General features: G+C 34.2%; 1 protein-coding gene across 4 annotated transcripts in view; it reads right to left on the bottom strand.

The window, feature by feature from the left end:
- The window catches only part of IMPA1 (inositol monophosphatase 1), a 50,822-nt gene that overhangs the window by 19,890 nt on the left and 10,719 nt on the right, over nucleotides 1-20,213 (bottom strand). For all 4 annotated transcript variants that reach the window (XM_074208192.1, XM_074208191.1, XM_074208194.1 and 1 more), the window contains 4 exons: nucleotides 12,016-12,084; nucleotides 11,164-11,297; nucleotides 9,183-9,287; nucleotides 3,163-3,208 (listed from right to left, as the gene is read on the bottom strand). In XM_074208192.1, the coding sequence (XP_074064293.1) occupies nucleotides 3,163-3,208; nucleotides 9,183-9,287; nucleotides 11,164-11,297; nucleotides 12,016-12,078 (348 nt within the window). In that variant the 5' untranslated portion in view covers nucleotides 12,079-12,084. The remainder of the gene's footprint in view (nucleotides 1-3,162; nucleotides 3,209-9,182; nucleotides 9,288-11,163; nucleotides 11,298-12,015; nucleotides 12,085-20,213) is intronic.

Below are 20,213 nucleotides of genomic sequence, written 5' to 3'. Positions count from 1 at the left end.
ACTAGGAATATCAATGTAAGACAAAAGAAATGACCCTGACCCAACACTGAGGTGAGTGAAGTCCCCTCACCCAACATTAAGCCTCCTTACCCAGAGGGACATCAAAAACTAGCTCCAACTAGTTAAGGGTTGACCTAGGGTCCTAGTCCTCTGCAAGTGTGCTTGCTTAATGAAGTCCATACATATTACTGTCTATAGCACTGGGTATTCCCAGGCAGTCTCCCATCCAAGTAACCAGGCCCGACCCAGCTTAGCTTCCTGTATGGGCACATAGATGGCACAGTGGATTGAGCACTGGTCTTGAAGTCAGGAGGACAGGTGTTGGAATCCAGCCTCAGACATACTTGACTTTCACGAGCTGTGTAACCTTGGGCAAGTCACTTAACCCTGATTGCCTCACATCTAGGGCCATCTCCAGTTATCTTAATACTTATCTGGCCACTGGATCCAGATGGCTCTGGAGGAGAAAGGGAGACTGGTACTTTAGCACAGCATCCCCTCTCTCAAATCCAATTCATATGCTTGTCATGGCATCACCTCCCTGATGAAGGACAAGCATTATTATTATATTACTATACACTCCCCTGTGCTCATCAGTATAGTGACCAGGGTAGGGAAAACATATTATTAGAGAGTGGTATGAAGTGAGCATATTGATCAGATTGCAATTTAATCAATGGCTGACTCAAAAGGGAGGAGAAAGCCTTTCGAATTGCATAGAAAACTCGATATTGTGTGAGGCAGCTGGGTGGCACAGTGGACAGAGCACCAGCCCTGGAGTCAGGAGGATCTGAGTTCATATTTGGTCTCAGACACTTAATAATTTCCTAGCTATGTGACCTTGGGCAAGTCACTTAAACCCTATGCCTTGCAAAAATCAACAAAACAAAACAAGACTAGACATTGTTGCCATCTGGGGTTTTTTTCAGCTAGGGAAAAGTTTTTGTTTCTGCAAAAAAGTTAATTAATAAAAAATTATTTTAATCCCTGGATAGTTATAAGTTATTTATAACAGCTCCTTTTTAAATAAAGTGCTTAATAGTATATGATGATTGTCAATTTAGTAAAAATGATTATAAAACCCATGTCATTAATGCCTTACCATCCTAAATGGTATCTACTACAAAGTACCTTTCTAGTATTCATATACTGTAGGGGTTGCTCTTAACACTTACCATAAAATTAATTTTACCAAAATGTTAATTGCATTAAATGTTTATTCTTTAAAATGAATGTATTGTTTAAAACCCATAAATGCCTCATTTCAGTTGTACTATAAACCATTGACTTCTGTGAAATACTTTTATTTTGTTAATACTTTAACTACAGATGCTAAAATGATTCTCTTAGTGGTTTTTGAAGACTATATATAATATTCTAATATAATAAAAATGTAAAAAATTAAGAGTAATATGATTTTAAGGAGGGCCTTCTTCTGAAACTACTTCCTTCCCTCATTTTCTTTCTATTCTTTGACTTCCTATAAAGTAAGAAGTTTAGGAGGGGAGGTGGTCTCTTATCTGTGATTCCAAACTGGAAGGTAGGCCCTACACATTCATTTCTTCTATATATCAAGCTCCCTGGCTTATTACTAGTTATAGAAATTTTCCAAAGCTTCCTTCAGACTTCCTACCTAAACCAATCATTATCATCTAAGAGATGGCCATGATTTAAAGGAATTCCAATGGTCTTTAATTATTATTTATCAATCAGTTATATTCATTGAGAGCCTACTATCTGTAAGTGATCTCACTTATTAGAACGAAAGCTCCTTTAGAGCAAGGACTTTTTTTAAGTCTCTCCTCTTCCCCACCCCTCAACCCCACCCCCAGAAATTAGCACAATACCTAGTAGATAGTAGGAGTTTAATAAATACTAGGCTAAGAGGAGAATAAAAAGGAAATCTAAGGCAGTATCCATTGTTATTAGTTTCCAGTCAATCTGAGGAACTAAGATAAATGAAAGAGGACCCAAAAGTAATAATCTGTAATAATCTTTGCACGGATTGATAAGGGATCACCTCTCCAATCTATGCTATTTACTGCCCCCAAAATGATCTTCCTAAAATATTAAGTTGCATATGTTGCTTCCTTGTTCAACAATCTCTTAACAGTTTCCCATCCCCAGAATGTAAATTCCAGACTCCTTAACTTGGCACTCAAGACTCTTTCTAATAAGGTCCCAAGCTAAACCAAGTAGTATGATAGACACATTGTAAAACAATCTTAGTTCTTTCAAGTACTAAACCACATAACATCTCTGTTTCTTTATCTATAAACTGAATCGGACTAGATGACCTCTAAGATCTTTTCAACCTCTCAAGGCTTTTCTCCTTACCTTGTCTTATTTTACTCTCATTAGTCCTCTATACAAACCCTCCATTCTTGTCAAATTGTTCTAGTAGTCCCATCCTGTGAATATACCTTTTATTTTCCCACCTTTATACCCTTATTCCTGGTCTCTATTCTGTACCCCAAAATCTGTTCTCCATTTCTAGCTATTCAAATTCTATACAATTCAAATAGTATCTCCTCAATAACCTCTTCTTTAATTATCCTAGATTACTACTTCTCCAATTGATTTCTTGTATCTATCCTCTCTCATTCCTATTTTATTACATTTTGCTTTATATGCATTGTTTATATGCATTATCTTCTCGCTTAAAGTAAATTCCTGGTAAGGGCTCATTGTATGCCCCTTGTACTTTGTAGGTAATAGGTTGTAAACCAACAACTATCTACAGATTAATCTGGTGACAAAGGCCTAAGTAAAAGTTAAAAGGTTAATACTGATGTTGCAAAATATTCCCTTGTCAGGAAATGCTATCAAAATGACTTCTGACGTCATTTTCTTTTAATCTTTGTTTAAAAATTTCTCATTTACAAAATCAAATAAACTGGTTTGGATTAAGCAAGTTCATACATTTCTCTCAGAGTTTATTAAAATATTTCAAGACTAATTCTTATTTTCTTCACCACTGTAAAGATATGAAACATAATTAACAATGATTTTCATTAAAATACTAAGAAGTTAGCATTATTTTTCTCATACATATATATTAGCCTAAATTAATTGTAGTAAAACTCAGAATTCTTTTCCCAAGAAAATAACCCATAATTCAAGACAAATTTCAATGCCTATAAATTTAAAACACCAACATACCTTTTTTTCCACAACAAAGCCAATGGAAACAGCTACAAATGGAAATCTTTAAAAAAAAAAATAAAGATAACAAGTATTCCAAATAAATAAAGATTGGTTTTTGCAATACTGCATGTACAACTCTATATTGATAGCTTCAAATAATACAGAAAAAAGACAAAATATTATGGGCTTTTTTTACAAAAGAAAAATTACAATATGATACAATGTTTATCAATCATCTTTTAGCTATATTTCAAAATGACTTAATGAAATCTGGGAACATATACTTTTTCCAAAAAAAGTCTTAATCTACTTAATCTACTTTGATTTAATTCAAAAAAGTTAATTTCTTCTTATCTGCTTCTCAGGACTATCTAATTCTTTCCAAGTGTCTCCAAGATGAATACAAAACTGAAAGTAAAAAATGAAATTTACATTTATCAGATATGTCTGATGTGCAGATTCCTTTTAACTGACTACACTTATCTAACACAAAGGAGAGCGATTAGATTTTGAGGTTAAAAAAAAGGCAGAGTGATAGTGATTTACCAAAAAAAAGAAATATATCAGTAAAATATATTTCAAGTTTGCATAAGAGAATAAAAGAAATTGTAGGAGACAAAGATAAGCTGTGCAATTTTGGAACTGCCTCTTGAATTTGTTAATTGTTAAAACACAATGAAATTTACAACTTCATATATATATACAATCCTCTTTTTCTGATTCTCTGTATATAAAAACAATCATGTTTGTAAGTTCATAATAACAAAAAAAATTTTAAAAGAGTCACTGATAGAACATTATCTATTAGACTTATGGAGAGGAGAGTTTATGAATAAACAAGTGACAGAGAAGCAAAATGGTTAATTTTGATTAAATTAAAATAAAAAGGATTTGTACAAATAAAAGAATGTAGCCAAGAGTTGGAGGAAAGTAAAAACTGGGAGAAAATTTTTAAGGACAGTTTCTCAGATAAAGGTCTCATATCTCAAATATATAGAGAACTTTGCCAAATTTCTAAGAATATGAATCACTGCCATTCTTCAATCATTAAATGGGCAAAAGATATGAACAGACAATTTTTGGAAGATGAAATCAAAACTATATATAGGGGAGGCTAGGTGGTGCAGTGGATAGAGCCCCAGCCATGGAGTCAGGAGGACCTGAGTTCAAATTCGGCCTCAGACACTTAATAATTACCTAGCTGTGTGGCCTTGGGCAAGCCACTTAACCCCATTGCCTTGCAAAAAAAAAACAAAATATATATAGTCTTATAAAAATTATTGATTAAAGAAATGTAAATTAAAACTACTTTAAGAAATTATCTGCCATCTATCAGATTGGTTAAAATGATAGAAGGGGAAAATGACAAATGTTGGAAGAGATATGTGGAAAAACTGAAACACTAATTCACCATTGGTAGAATTGTGAACTTATCCAACCATTTTTAAGAGCTATTTGGAATTAGGTACAAAGAGTTATAAAACTGTGTATATCCTTTAACCCAGCAATACAACTATAAGATCTATTTCCCAAAGTGATCAGGGAAAAAAGAAAAGAATCTATATATTCTAAAATATTTATTGCAGCTCCCTTTGTTGTGGCAAAGAATTGGAAACTGAAGGATACCCCTCAACTAGGAAATGGCTAAACAAATTGTGGTATGACTAGAAAGGAATACTACTGGGCTATAAGAAATGATTAGTAGATTGATTTTTAGAAAAACATGAAAAGATTTAAATGAAATAATGAAGAATGAAAAGAGCATACAAAACCAAGAAAACACTGTGTACAGGAAGAGCAAGGTTGTTTGAAGAAATAATTGTGACGGTGGCACAGTGGATAGGGCAAGAGCTTTGTAGTCAGGAGGACCTGAGTTCAAATTCAGCATCAGATACTTAATAATCACCTAGCTGTGTGACCTGGGGCAAGTCACTTTACTCTATTTTTTTACCCACTTTTTTTACCTGCTTTATCCCTTGCAAAAACAAAACAAAAAAATTAACTGTGACTACATATTATATTAAACTACAAAGAAGGAAGATGCTATTCACTTCCAGAGAAAGAAATGATAAATAAAAGCATACATAGTATTGGTTTAAAATCTCTCTCTCCTTTCTCTTTCTCTCTCTCTCTCTCTCTCTCTCTCTCTCTCTCTCTCTCTGTTTTGCACAAAGACATTCCATCTCCTGGCTTCTCTGACTGTACCCTAGGCCTTGAATGCTTTCCTTCCTTCCCTCCCACTACTGATCTTCCTTCTTTACCAGTTAAAATTCTACCTTCTATAAAAAGATTTCCATAATATCTCTTAATTCCAGTGTCTTCCCTCTCATACATAACTTTGTATATTTGTTGTCTCTCCCATTAGATTGTAAGCTTCTCAAAGAAAGTAACTAGTATTTGACAATTAGTTTAGGAGTACAGTTAATTAAAAAAAATACCTCTCTCCTCATTGCAGAGAGGCAGAGAATAACCAGGGAATATTATATATAGAGTCAAGTGGAACTTGTAACAAAACTCAGTATTTCAATTAGAAGCCTTACTTATAGTCCTGGAATCCACACACTAGAAATACCTGCACCCCAATGTCTCTATCTCTGATTGAGAGTACCTTTGGCTCCCTTCTCCTCTCCTCCTTTAAGATCCCTTTTATGTTTATTCCCCCATTAGAATGTAAACTCCTTGAGGGTAGGGACTGGATTTCATTCTTCAAGTATTTGTATCTTCATCATTTAGCACCCTTGCTGGCCACACAATAAAGACTTAATAAATGCTAACTGATTGACTACTGGTGAAATACTGATATTTTTACTTAACTATTTTCCTTTATTATGAGAATTCAGCTTTCTTCTCTTTTAGAATATTAATTTTAATACTCTTAGCAATATATTTTTGTTATCAGGACAATTCTCAATTCAGTGAGTGATATCATATCATTAAAGGAACTACAGATTAAAAGCTTTTCTTAGTGAAAGAAAGTATAATATGAAAGTATGCTTTTTATAAAGGCAAGAAGCAGAAGCTAGCCCATGAACCTTCAGTATATATCTGATAAGGCTAGGAGTCCTAACCAAAGAACCTAAAGGATAAGAACATCACGTACCAAGTTTACTTTCATTTTCTTTTATGGTATATGAGGGAGACATGAAGTCTGTCCCTTTTCTCTCTGTATATACTGTTTCACTTGATGAACTCATCAGTACCAATGGACTCAATTATTATCTCTGTGCAGATGATTCTCAGATCTTTAAGTCTAGTTCTAACCTTTCAACTGACTTCCAGGTTCACATCTCCAACTGTCTATTAGACATTCTGAAATGGATGTCTAGGGGTGGCTAGGTGGCGTAGTGGATAAAGCACCGGCCTTGGAGTCAGGAGTACCTGGGTTCAAATCCGGTCTCAGACACTTAATAATTACCTAGCTGTGTGGCCTTGGGCAAGCCACTTAACCCCATTTGCCTTGCAAAAAACCTAAAATAAATAAATAAAAATGAAATGCATGTCTATTCATAGACATGAACTTTACATGTCCAAAACTGAACTAATCTTTCCTTCCAAATCTTCCCCTCTTCCCAGCTTCTCTATTTTCAAGGGTTCCACCATCTTCCCAGTCTCACCAACTTAAAATCTAGATGTCATCCTCAACTCCTCACTCTCTTATCCTGTATCTCATCAGTTGCCCAATCTTGTCCTGTGAAATCCTCAAGGACTAATAAATGCCTTTACCATTTGAAACATCTTTTGTGTGTAATACTTTCTCTCTTCTGACACTGCCATCATGTTGCAACAGGCCTTCATCATCTCACACTTGAACCATTTACAACAGCCTTCCTACCTCAAACGAATTCATCCTTGGTTTCCCCTGGCTTCCTTCAGGACTCAATTAAAGTTCTACCTTCTGCAAGAAGCCTTTTCTGGTTTTCCTTACTCTTGGTGCATTTTCCTAATCTATTCTATATATTTGTAGATAGATGTTTGCTTGTTGTTTCGCTCATTAGTTTGTAAGCTCCTTGAAAACAAGAACTATTTTTTTGCCTTTCTTTGCACAGTACCTTATAGTAGGAACATAATAAATGCTGGTTGACATGACTTGAACAAGTCAACAAATCCATTGCCACTACAAGTAAATCTTTTTTCAGAATCTCTGTGAACTATTAAGAAGGCAAAATGACTAGTTTCTTTTGTAATATTGCATCTCAATACAAAAAAAAACCCTTATTTATCTTCTAGCAAAGCCACAATACTGCTACTTAATACCAAGAATTTAACATAACTCAGGTTTAGCTTAACATTGAACTTTAGGGGTGGCTAGGTGGCATAGTGGATAAAGCACTGGCCTTGGAGTCAGGAGTACCTGGGTTCAAATCCGGTCTCAGACACTTAATAATTACCTAGCTGTGTGGCCTTGGGGAAGCCACTTAACCCCATTTGCCTTGCAAAAACATTAAATGCCACTTCTGGTGATTAAGCACTTCATAGTCATCTCTGTGAGAGAGGAAGAAGTGAGTTCAAATCCTCTTTCTGTTACTAGCTATATGCCCAAGGTCAAGGCATTTAACCTTTCAATATTCCCAGGAGATTCTCTGAAACTAAATTTCAGAGAAATTGTTGACTTGTATCACCAGAGAGAGTTGCCATCCCAGAAAACCTTGCACTGATGAAATCAGAGGACCAGGCCAAAAAAAAGTCACAATTATGAAAGCACAACAATACTACATGTAGATAACTTCTATAAGGAAAGTTAAACAATAGAAAGCAACAGAAGAAGGAAGACAAGATCAGGAAAACAAACAAAAAAGCATTCATTAAAAGTTAGGATTGGATTAAACATGAAAAGTATTGAGACCATTCCTAAAAGTTCATCAGAGAAGATGGGAGGATACTGGAAGAGTCGCACTGGTAGATCTTTACATCTCAGAGGGGTGTGGAGGATGTGTATGGCACATTTTTAGGTTTAATCTGAATATTTACCTTCTTCATTAACTTTTAAAGTTTATCAATGAAACTTAAGGCCAGATCTGTTCCATTTGCACATCTCTGAGGTGTGAATATTCATGCTGAAAACATGGCAATTGGCGCTCAAGAAGGCTCCAGCACATGCCTGGCCACAGGTATTACAAGAATTACAAATAAGTCTAAACACATTTTCCTTTGAGGTTATTCATTGTTCATATATTTAGGGCCTGAAAGAACAACCAAAATCTCCTTGTCTAAGGCTTGCTTTTTTACAGCTTTATGTGAAATCAAGACAACTAAAATAGAAGAGATAATGACAAAGGTCAGAGATCCATTGTAAACTTCTCATTTTACACATGAGGAAACTAAGGCCCATGGAAGCTAAATTACATGCTCAATTCACATTGACACTGTCAGAGGATTTAACCCAGGTTTTTTGATTCCTTAGCCAATGCTCACCCCAGTGTAAGTGCTTGCCCCCATGCCAAAAAAAAAACTACTCATTTAAGGAAAATAAAATTGATTCTCATTAGTAATAATAATCTTATTATATGATAATGATTTCAAATATTTAATAAGAATGAGTCATATTTCCCTAAAATCCCTTCTTCTATTGATTCTTCCTTCTGAACTGTACTGGCTCCCTATTCCCTGTCTATTCTCTCTACCCTCTTCCCATTTTAATTCCCTAATCTCTCAAAAGACAATGAAACTTTTAGAGAACATATTGTTCCATATTTAAATTTTGATTTGATTCTAGGAAGGAATAATATATTACTATATTGCTAACTGAGAATTGACTGAGAAAATAAAATATTATTTATTAAAAACAATATTAAACATTCTAATAAAAAGTTTAAATAGGATTTTTCTAAATATTGAAATGTTAAAAATTTTAGAATTCCAAAACAAAATCCCCAAAGCATACAATACAAAAAATTAATAACAATGATGAATAAACAGATGATATTATATAGAACCTACACTTACAAAGTCCTTTATACTCATTAGTTCATTTGATTCTCATGAAACATGGCCAAAAAATTTCCACTTGATAGTAGAATTATTGGAATGATACATACCTATGAACAAAGTTAGTAGTTCCATCAATAGGATCAATTATCCATGTGGGATTATCAGTCAAGACACTATATTCCCCAGCAGCTACTGATTCCTCACCAATGAAACTAAAGGATAAAAATATCAAATATTACTAAGTTCCCTTTACTTTTGTTTTCTTAAACACATTTCACAAACTCAGCAGTCTACTTTCACAAAATCTTACAAACTTAGAATTACAGATGTAGAATTGGAATTGGCATCTAACTGAATGTCTTAACTTTACAAATTAATAAATGGAGGCCTAAGATATGACTTGCCAAGATTATAGTAGCAAAGCCAGGTCTTTGAACCCAGTTCCTGTAACCCCATATTCAGCATTCTGCCTGCTCATACTCTCCTCTGCTCTTGCTCTCTGTTTCTGGAAGATGTGCAAAAACACAGATCCTATTCTGTGCTGGTCCAAGTTCCTACACAGTCTGCAGGACTCAATATAGATTCAAAGTTAAGATAAAGGAGCTGAAAAATACATTGGATATAAAGAAAAAACATAAAGAACATCAACAGCACAGTGACAAGAAGCAACCAGAAATCAAACCAAACACTCAAGGTACTACTTGGATCTGTCTAAAATGGGTAGGGGAACCTTGGTCGTATTGGTCTGGAATTGCCAAGGAAACTGCAAGTGGAACTCGAAATTCAATAAGTCTAGTAGTTTTTTAGGGATGAATTAATTAAATGTTTGGTCCTTGGCAGAAAAAAGGTTTCCTACCCCTAATCAAGATAAGAAGTTATCTTAATGATTGTCAGACTTCTGTCAGTGGGGATCTCAGTTCTTTTATAAGCCTTCCTTTTCTACCTCAGTTTAATTCAGCAGCATTCACTTTTCCTGGAGCAGACCTGGTACAGGGTTCCCTTGTGGTGACACAAGGCCAAGATGTAATGATCAGATCAACATTTAATAAAAGGGAGAGACTTAAATCAATGCAAAGAACCAGGCAAAGTGGTTTGAGAAATCTAGAGACCAAATCATCCAGGGCAAATGACTTCACCTCTGGTCTCAAGTTTCCTTCTAACTCTATGATCCTTTTTTAAAGCTCTTCTTCCCACTTGCTCCTAGATTTGTTTCCCTCTGCTAATTGCTATCCCCAGAACACAGTTAACAGGAACACAATAGGTATTAATAAATGTATGCTGATTGATAGCTAAGGGTACAGTTTTTGTTAATGTAAAAAAGCTGTGATCACAGCTAAGAATAGACATTAGTAATTAAGGAAATCATGACTTGAATCACATGCATGAGGGTAACAGTTATTTGCCCCTCTCTCCCCCACCTCATAAAGTCAATTCCTTCTACCTGCAACATGAAAGTCTTCCTGCCATGATTTGAAACTCATTTCCCTATTACCTAATAGCTTTGACTTTCTCTCTATCCTGGGTGCATCAATCTGAAAAATGGATTTGAGTTGTCATTTTCATCCTCCCTTGCTCCCCCCAAAAGCCTCCATTTGTCCCCATCAACTACATTTTTTCATGGGTCAAAGATAGACAGACTTATCATATTCTAAATTATATTCCATTGCAAATAATAAGATAGCAAGCATCAGTGGTGATGTTTGTCCTTCATTTTTGAAGAAGGCCATGACATCAGGAAGGTGATGTCATGAAAAGCAAGTGAATTGAATTTGAGTTGGGGGAGTACTATGCTAAGTGACCAGCCTATTAAATAGAAATCTGGCCTACACATCAATATGACATGGATTCAAATCCCACCTCTCCCACTTACTAGTTGTGTGGTCCTAGGCAGTAATTTAATCACTCAATAATCCAAGCAACACTCTAAGAGTATAAATGTCAAAGTAGCTTCCAATTTATTGGTACAAGGTACTTCCTTACCAATAGTTTCCTCCTACAACCAAAAGAAAAAAGTTCCAATGCCTCCACCTCTTTATATTTCTACATTATTTATACTCTGCATTCCTATACTTGAAATTGAAGAAATACCTGTGAGAAGGAAACCTCTCCCTTATGGCTGAAAGCATCATTTTTTCAACTTTTTGATCAGTGGCTGTAACCAGATCTGCTGGAGAACTCTTCATCATAACAGCCATCTCATTTTTTAAAGCTTCCCGAATCATCTAAAGAGATTGTTTTTAGTAAATACATGGGGAAAAAAAGATGAACTTAAAAGAAGAAAAAATGCAAATTGCATGAAACATTAAACTAATTCTCAATCATACCTACAGTAATCAGACCTTAATTTAAATTCACATAAAATTAGACTTTATTGGTCATGGAAGGAAGGTTACAACCAGAAGGAACCTTAAAGATGAGGTGATCCCTTCCTTCATTTTATAGCTGATGAAACTGAGAACTAGAGAAGAGTAATTTTCCAAGGCACATGATTAATTAGTGAAAAAGCAGAGACTAGAAAGTCACATTATCTAATCCAAGTTCTTTTCAATAATTATAAATCACGAGTATCTAAAATTGGGTTCTTTTTTAGACTCAACTTTGTCATCTTTTCATATATAGCAGCAGTATTTTTTTAATCCAGGAAGTAGAACATTTATTTCTTAGAATTCAAGTGATATTTAGCCCAAAGAAAAGTGAGTTTCATTAATATTTTTAAAAGTCAGGGCAGCTGGATAAGAGCACTGGCTTTGGAGTCAGGAGGACCTGAGTTCAAATGTGCCCTCGGACACTTAGTAATTACCTAGATGTGTGGCCTTGGGCAAATCATTTAACCCCATTGCCTTGCAAAAAAAAAAAAAACCCAAAAAATATTTTTAAAAGTATCATTCAAAATAGCAATATATATTGTGTACCCATCCATGTATATGTGACTCAAATTACCTCTCCAGCTTTTCTTGCTAGGGTTATTGCAAAATCCATGCATTCTTGCCAAGGATCAGCCATCTTCTCCTGTATATAATTAAAGATATGTTAAAAAAAAAAACTATAAATTACCAAAAATACTAATCCAACTGAAGAATATGGTTTTTCAAAAGTTAACCCCCAAAATATCCTTTAATTACAGATTTACTACCTTTTCATCTAAGAATTCTTAAAATTTTAAGATATTACTATATTTTCTATATTCTTTTTCCATAACCCAACCCCATAATTTTATAGTTTAAGGTAAGAAAGTCTTAGAGACTTAATCAAATGGGGGAAAATAAGGGTGCTTCTTCTAGCACTCTATGATTTTTGACCAAGTTCAAAGATTTATTTTCCAAATTTGTTATTATTTATTTTTGACTTTTTTTTTAGGTTTTTTGCAAGGCAAATGGGGTTAAGTGGCTTGCCCAAGGCCACACAGCTAGGTAATTATTAAGTGTCTGAGACCAGATTTGAACCCAGGTACTTCTGACTCCAGGGCAGGTGCTTTATCCACTGCACCACCTAGCCGCCCCTATTTTTGACTTTTTAAAAAAATTTGAGTTCCAAATTCTCTCCTTCCATCTAGCCCCTGCCTCAACCACTGAAAAAAGCAATATATCAATTATATATGTGAAATCATGCAAAATATATATCTATATTAGTCATATTTAAAAAGTAAAAAATATTTTAAAAGTGAAATAATACTTCTATTTTTTTACTCAAGGTTCAAAAGTTTTCTCTTTAGATATGAATAATAGTATTTTTCATCATGAATCCATTGTAAGTGCTCAGACAATAGTATTGGTCAGAGTAGCTAAGTATTTCACAGTTGATCTCATTATTTCTATTACTGTGAACAATGATCTCCTGATTCTTCTCATTACACTCTTCATCAGTTCATACAGGTCTTCCCAAATTTTTCTGAAACCAGTTTGCTCATTTCTTATAGCACAATAGTATTCCATCACAATCATGTAACACAAATTGTTCAGGCATTCCCCAAATGATAAACATTTCTTCAATTTACAATTCTTTGTCAGTACAAAAAAGAGCTGGCATATATACTTTAATACATGAGTTTTTTTTTAATCTCTTTGAGATACAGATCTAATAGTGGTATTACTGGATCAAAGTTCCAAACTTTTACCTAGAATGATTGAACCAGGTCCCAATTCCAAATACTAAATGACTATATGGACTCTATAATACTAAATAATAATAATGGACTATATAATACATATGCTATACATTATATAATAATTGGACCCAATGTGTTCCATTGATCTACAACTCTATTTCTTACCCAGTACCACTAGGTCACCTGTCTTCATGTTTTCTCTTTGTTTTTGATTTTTTTAATATTCTTGATTTTTGATCTTCCAGGATAAATTCTCTTATTTTTTTTTCAGGATCTACAAAATGATTCTTTGGTAGTTTGACTGGTATGGCATTGAATAAGTAAACAAATTTAGGTAAAACTGCCATTTTTATTCCATTGGTTTTGCCTTCCTTTGAGCAATACTTTCCTAGTAGTTTAGATCTTTGTGTGAAAAGTTTTATAATTGTATTCATAGAGTTCCTGGGATTATCTTGGCAAGTAGATTCTCAAGTATTTTACACAAGCTGTAGCTATTTTAAATGGAAATTCTCTATCTCTTTCTTCTGATTTTTGAAAATTAAATATTGATTAATGATGAGTTTATTTATATCTTGCAATTCTGCTAAAGTTGTTAATTGCTTCAGCTAAACTTTTGGTTGATTCTCTAGTGTTCTCTAAGAAAACCATTATATCAACTGCAAAGGGTAATGGTTTTGTTTCCTTATTGCCTATTTATATTATATGCCTATTCTTCTCTCATTGCTATAGCTAGCAATGAAAAAGAGTGATGATAATGAACAGCCTTGCTTCACTCCTGATTTTACTGAGAGGAATCCTAGTTTATCCCCATTACAGACACTGCTTGCTCTTGGTTTTAGAGAGATATTACTTATCATTTTAAGAAAAGCTCCTATATTTTCCTATATTTTCTAATAGTTTTAATTGTTTTATTTTGTCACAGGATTTTTCTGCTTTTATTTAGATAATTATTTTTGCTATTGATATGGTCAATTACACTAATTCTGAACCAGCTCTGCATTTTTGGTATAACTCTCATCCAGTCAGAGTTTATTTTTTTAAATATATTGTTAACATATTTCCTTTCTAGTATTTTATTTCAAGGCAGCTAAGGTGGCACAGTGGATAGCCCTGGAGTTAGGAGGACCTGAGTTCAAATTCAGCCTCAGACATTTAATAATCACCTGTGTGAACTTGAGCAAGTCACTTAACCCCAATGCTCTGCAAAAAAAAAAAAAAAATTACATCAACATTTCCTTTTAATTTTTTTAAAATTTTTAAAAAATTTTTATTTAAGGCAATGGGGTTAAGTGACTTACCCAAGGTCACACAGCTAGGCCATTATAAGTGTCTGAGGTCGGATTTGAACTCAGGTACTCCTGACTCCAAGGCCGGTGCTCTATCCACTGTGCCACCTAGCTGTCCCTACATCAATATTTCAAAGGAAATTTGTCTTTTCTTCTTGTTTTTGCTCTCCCTGATTTAGGTGTCAAAACAATATTTCTACCATATAAGTAATTTGATAGAACTCTTTACTTTTATATTTTCATATAGTTTACATAGCACTGGAATTAATAGTACTTTAAATTTTTGGTATAATTCACATGTAAATCCATCTGTTCTGGGACGGCTAGGTGGCGCAATGGATAGAGCACCGGCCTTGGAGTCAGGAGTACCTGAGTTCAAATGTGTGACCTCAGACACTTAATAATTACCTAGCTGTGTGGCCTTGGGCAAGCCACTTAACCCCATTTGCCTTGCAAAAACCTAAAAAAAAAAAATCCACCTGTTCAAAGAATTTCTTTTCTTGGGGAGTTCATTTATGACTTGTTCAACTTCCTTTTCTAAGATAAGGTTATTTAATATTCTATTTCCTCTTCTGTTAATCTGGGAGATTTATATTTTTTGTAAATATTCATCCATTTCATTTAATCAGTTTTCTGGCATATAATTGGGCAAAATAGTTCCTATTGATTGCTTTAATACATTTTATTCAACTTTTTCATATTTGATACTGGCAAATTTGGCTTTTTAAAATTCAAATTAATCAATAGCTTTCAATCTTTAGGATTAGCATTACTGTCCAATTAATTTTTAATAATATTTTCTTATTCATGTCCTTTGACCATTTATAATTGGGGAAATGACCTGTAACCTTATAAATTTGATTCAATTATCTATATATTTTTAGAAATGAGACCTTTATCAAAACCCCTAGCTGTGAAAATTGTTTCCTGGCTTTCTGTTTTCCTTCTAATCTTGGCAGCATTGGTTTTATTAGCGCAAAAACTTTTTTAATTTAATATGATAAAAATCATCCATTTTGCAATTTATAATGTATTCTAATTCTTTTGGGGTATAAATTTCTCCCCTTTCCATAGATCCAACAGTTAAGTATTTCTTGATCTATTAAATGGTCTATGGTATGATCCTTTATGTCAAACTCCTGTACCCATTTTGACCTTATTTTGGTATAAGGTGTGAGATTTTGGTCAATGCCTAGTTTTTGCCAAACTATTTTCTAGTTTTCCCAACAATTTTTGTCAAATAGTGAGTTCTTAATGTCTTTGGGTTTGTCAAATAGTAGTCACTGCAGTCATTTACCATTATTTCTTTTAAACTTTTCCAATTCCATTGATCTATTACCCTATTTCTTAACCAGTATCAGGCTGCCACCTTATAGTAGTCTTAATTCTGGTAGAGCAAGACTACCTTCCTTTACCTTTTTTTTTTAATCTTTCCCTTGATATTCTTAACTTTTTGAGGCACCATATAAATTTTGTTACTCTCTTTTCAAGCTTGGTAAAATAGTTATTTGTCATGGCACTGAAAAAATTTAATTTGATAGAATTATCACTATTATTATATTAGCTAGACCTAACCATGAGGAATTGACATTTTCCCACTTGTTTAGATCTGACTTTATTCGTGTGAAAAGTGCTTTATAATTGTGTTCATCATAAAGTTTCTGGATTTGTCTTGGGAGGTATATTCCCAAGTATTTAATGCTGTCTATCTCTTGCTCTTAAATTTTGTTTTAGAAATGCTGATGATTTATGTAGGTTTATTTTCTATCCTACTTTGCTGAATTTGTTAACTATTTCAAGTTTTCAGATGATTTTCTAGGGTTTTCAAAGTATGCCATCATATCATCTGCAAAGAGTGAGAGTTTTGCTTCCTCGCTGCCAAATCCTAATTCCTTCAATTTCTTTTTCTTCTCTTATTGTTAAAGCTAATGTTTTTAATTTTTTTTCAAAAGGCAATGGGGTTAAACAACTTGACCAAGGTCACAAGACTAGATAATTATTAAGTATCTGAGGTCAGATTTGAACTTAGGTACTCCTCACTCCAGGATCAGTGCTCTATCCACTGTGCCACCTAGTTGCCCTTAAAGCTAACATTTCTAATACTAAATTGAATAGTAATGGTGATAATGGGCAACCTCGTTTCACTCTGATCTTACTGGAAATACTTCTAGTTTATCTCCATTACATATATTTGCTGATGTTTTTAAATACTGTTTATTATTTTAAGGAAAACTCCATTTATTCCTTTACTCTCTAGTGCTTTTAATAGGCATGGACATTGTATTTTGTCAAAAGGTCAAAGGATATGAATAGGCAATTTACAAATGAAGAAATTAAAGTTACTATCATCATATAAAGAAATGCTCCAATTCATAAATGATTAGAGAAATGAAAATTAAAACAACTATGAGGTATCACCTCACACCTATCAGGTTGGCTAAGATGACAAAAAAGGGGGGAAAAATCAATGCTGGAGAGGTTATGGGAGGATTGGAATATTAATACACTGTTGGTGGAGTTATGAACTGATCCAACCTTTCTGGAGAGTAATGTGGAACTGTGCCCAAAGAGCAAAGAACTAAAAGCCTTTGATCCAGCAATACCAATACTAGACCTATATTTAGAAGAAATTATAAAAAATGGGGAAAAGCCCATATGTTCCAAAATATTCATAGTAGCTCTTTTTGTTGTGGCAAAGAACTGGACATTGAGGGGGATGCCCATCAATTGGGGAATGGCTGAACAAGTTATGGTATATGTATGTTATGGAGTACTATTATTCTGTAAGAAACCATGAATGGTTGGACTCTAGAGAAGCATGGAACAAATTACAGAAACTGATACTGAGCGAAGGGAGCAAAACCAAGAGAAAATTAGACACATTAACAACAATATTGTGAGTTGATCAATCTTGATGGATGTAGCTCCTCTCAGCAGTTCAGAGAGCCAGGATTTACCCAGGAGACTTGTCATGGGCAATATTACCCACATCCAGAGGAAGAAACACCAAATCAAACCAAACAAAACAAGCCTACAGCATCTTAATGAACACCTTAATTCACTTTTTTTTTCACATTTTCAGTCATTTTTATTCTCACTACCTATTGCTAATAGACATGGGTATGTGTATTACAGACCTCAGGAATTTTTTTTTGGTTTGTTCTTTGCCTAGATTTATACAATCAAAATCTTTTCCATCATATAACTATACATAGAATTTCTAATAGTTTTTTTATTTTACAATTTTTCCCCTAATTTTGCTTCCCTCCCCCCCACAGAAGGCAGTTTGTTAGCCTTTACATTGTTTCCATGGTATGGAGAAATCATATCCTTAAGGAAGAAACATAAAGTATGAGATATAGCAGAATTACATAATAAGATAACTTTTTTTTAATTAAAGGTAATAGTCTTTGGTCTTTGTTCAAACTCCACAATTCTTTCTCAGGATACAGAGAGCATTATCCACTGCAGATACCATCTCATTCAGTTTTTAAAAAATGTTCTTTCCTATCTCATGGTTGTCTTTCTTTTCCCTTAGTTTTAATTCCTCATACAGTAAATGACTATTCTGTAAACATGTTAAACACAAATGAATTTGTACAATGTTCACCAGACTGTCATTGAGGGGTGGGGGTGGGAAGGGAGGGTGGAAGGAAATTACATAATTTACAAATATGCAAATGCATGTGGATGAATATATAAAAACTTTCATAACATGTAATTGCACAAATAAACTATCAATTGGGAAAAACAAAGATAAATAATATTTCTCCAATTTTATGTAAGAACAATGTTTAGCATTCATTTTTTATAACTTGAGTTCCAAATTTTCTCCTTTCCCCCCAGCTTCCATGAGACAGTAAGTAATTTTATATAGGTTATACATGTGCAATCATGGCAAACATATTTCCATGTTATATTGGTGTCCTTCATTCTCGTAGAAGACCACAACATCAGGAAGGTGATGCCATGGCACACACATGAAATGGACTTTAGTAAGGTGATGCTGTACTACATCACCAGCCTCACTTATTTCCTCCAGAGTCATCTGGGTCCAGTGTCCAGATATAAATCAGGATGACTGGATATAGCCCTGGATATTAGGCAATCAGGGTTAAGTGACTTGTCCAAGGTCACACGGCTAGTTAATGTTAGAGGTTGGAAAACTCCTGTCCTCCTGATTTCATGTCAATGCTCTATCACTATGTCATGAAAAAAAATACATACTTAAACCCCCACCACCACCAAAATAAGTAAAAAAATAGTATGCTTCAATCTGCATCCAAACTCCATTACTCATTTCTCTAGAAGTGAATACCATTTTTCATCATGAATATTCTGAGATTGTCATGGATCATTGTGTTGCTGAGAAAAACTTAAGTCATTCACAGTTGATCACCACACACTATTGCTGTTACTGTGTACAATGTCATTATTTTGCTCACTTCACTTTAGCAGTTCATGTAAATCTGTCCAGGTTTTTCTGTAATCAGCCTGTTTATCATTCTTATAGCTCTGAAGTATTCTCTTATAATCATATTCCAAAGCTTATTCAGCCATTATCCAGCTAATGAACACCCCCTCAATTTCCAATGCTGATCTAGTAATATTTGTGAGGTAAAAGAATATACAGTTTTATAGCCCTTTGCTCATAGTTCCAAATACTCTTAATATTGGTTGCCTCTATTCACAACTCTACCAAAAGCTACCATTAGTGTCCCAATTTTTGACATTCTCTCCAATATTCATCATTTTCTACTGATAACATTCATATGAAACTTCTCATTTAATAGAGCAGGTAGGAGGATTTATAGATGAAGCACAGGAGAGAGCTGAATTTGAAGATATATTGTAAAAAGGGAGTCAATAGCTAAAAGGGTAATGTAATGGGAGTAAGAGAAAGGAGAGGTGGAATAGGTTAAGATATTTCATATAGTAAGATTTTTTTATTGCAATGATATAGAAGGGGGGAAGTCGAGGGGGAATGAGGGAACCTTCACTCTCATCAGAGGTGGCTCGGACAGGAAACAGCATATATACTCAATGGGGTATAGTAAAAACTAGAGTATAGAGTAAAAATATAAAAATACAGAGTAAAAAGGAGAGAAGGGGGAACGGGGGAAGGGGGGATGTAAGTGATAGAGGAGAGGGTTGACTGTGGGGGAGAGTGGTCAGATATAACACATTTTCTTTTTTACTTCTTGCAAGGGGCTGGGATTGGATGGCCTGTCCGGGACCACAGGGCTAAGTGGTTACTGGGCCTTAGAGGTAGTATCTGGCCTCAAGGCCTCTTGGTCCCAGGGCCAGTGATCAGTCTAGCCACTCAGCTACTCTACAGCACATTTAAGAAGAGGGACAGAGTGAAAGGGGAGAGAAAATATAGTATATGGCAGTGGGGAGGTATGAATGGCGGGAGCTGCTATCAGCAATGGCAACAGTGGAAAAATATGGAAGTAGCTTTTGTGATGGACTTATCATAAAGAATGTGATCCACCCGCAAGTGTGCTGGTGGTGTTGGAACACAGAATGAAGCACATTTTAAAATTTTTTTTTATTTTGATTTTTTCTCTCTTTTACTTTATTGCACATGAGGGTCTATATTTTTGGGGGGGGAGGGGGTATTATGTTTACTCTTATACAAGAATAGTTTAGTAATGTATAAAAAACATCATTTATACAAAAATTAAAAATTAATTTAAAAGATTAGGGGGGAAAATTGTAAAACTCAAAATAAATAAAATTTTAAA

The sequence above is a fragment of the Macrotis lagotis genome, chromosome X, assembly GCF_037893015.1.
Source record: "Macrotis lagotis isolate mMagLag1 chromosome X, bilby.v1.9.chrom.fasta, whole genome shotgun sequence".
Taxonomy (NCBI): domain Eukaryota; kingdom Metazoa; phylum Chordata; class Mammalia; order Peramelemorphia; family Peramelidae; genus Macrotis; species Macrotis lagotis.
This window is presented reverse-complemented; position numbering and strand designations above follow the sequence as displayed.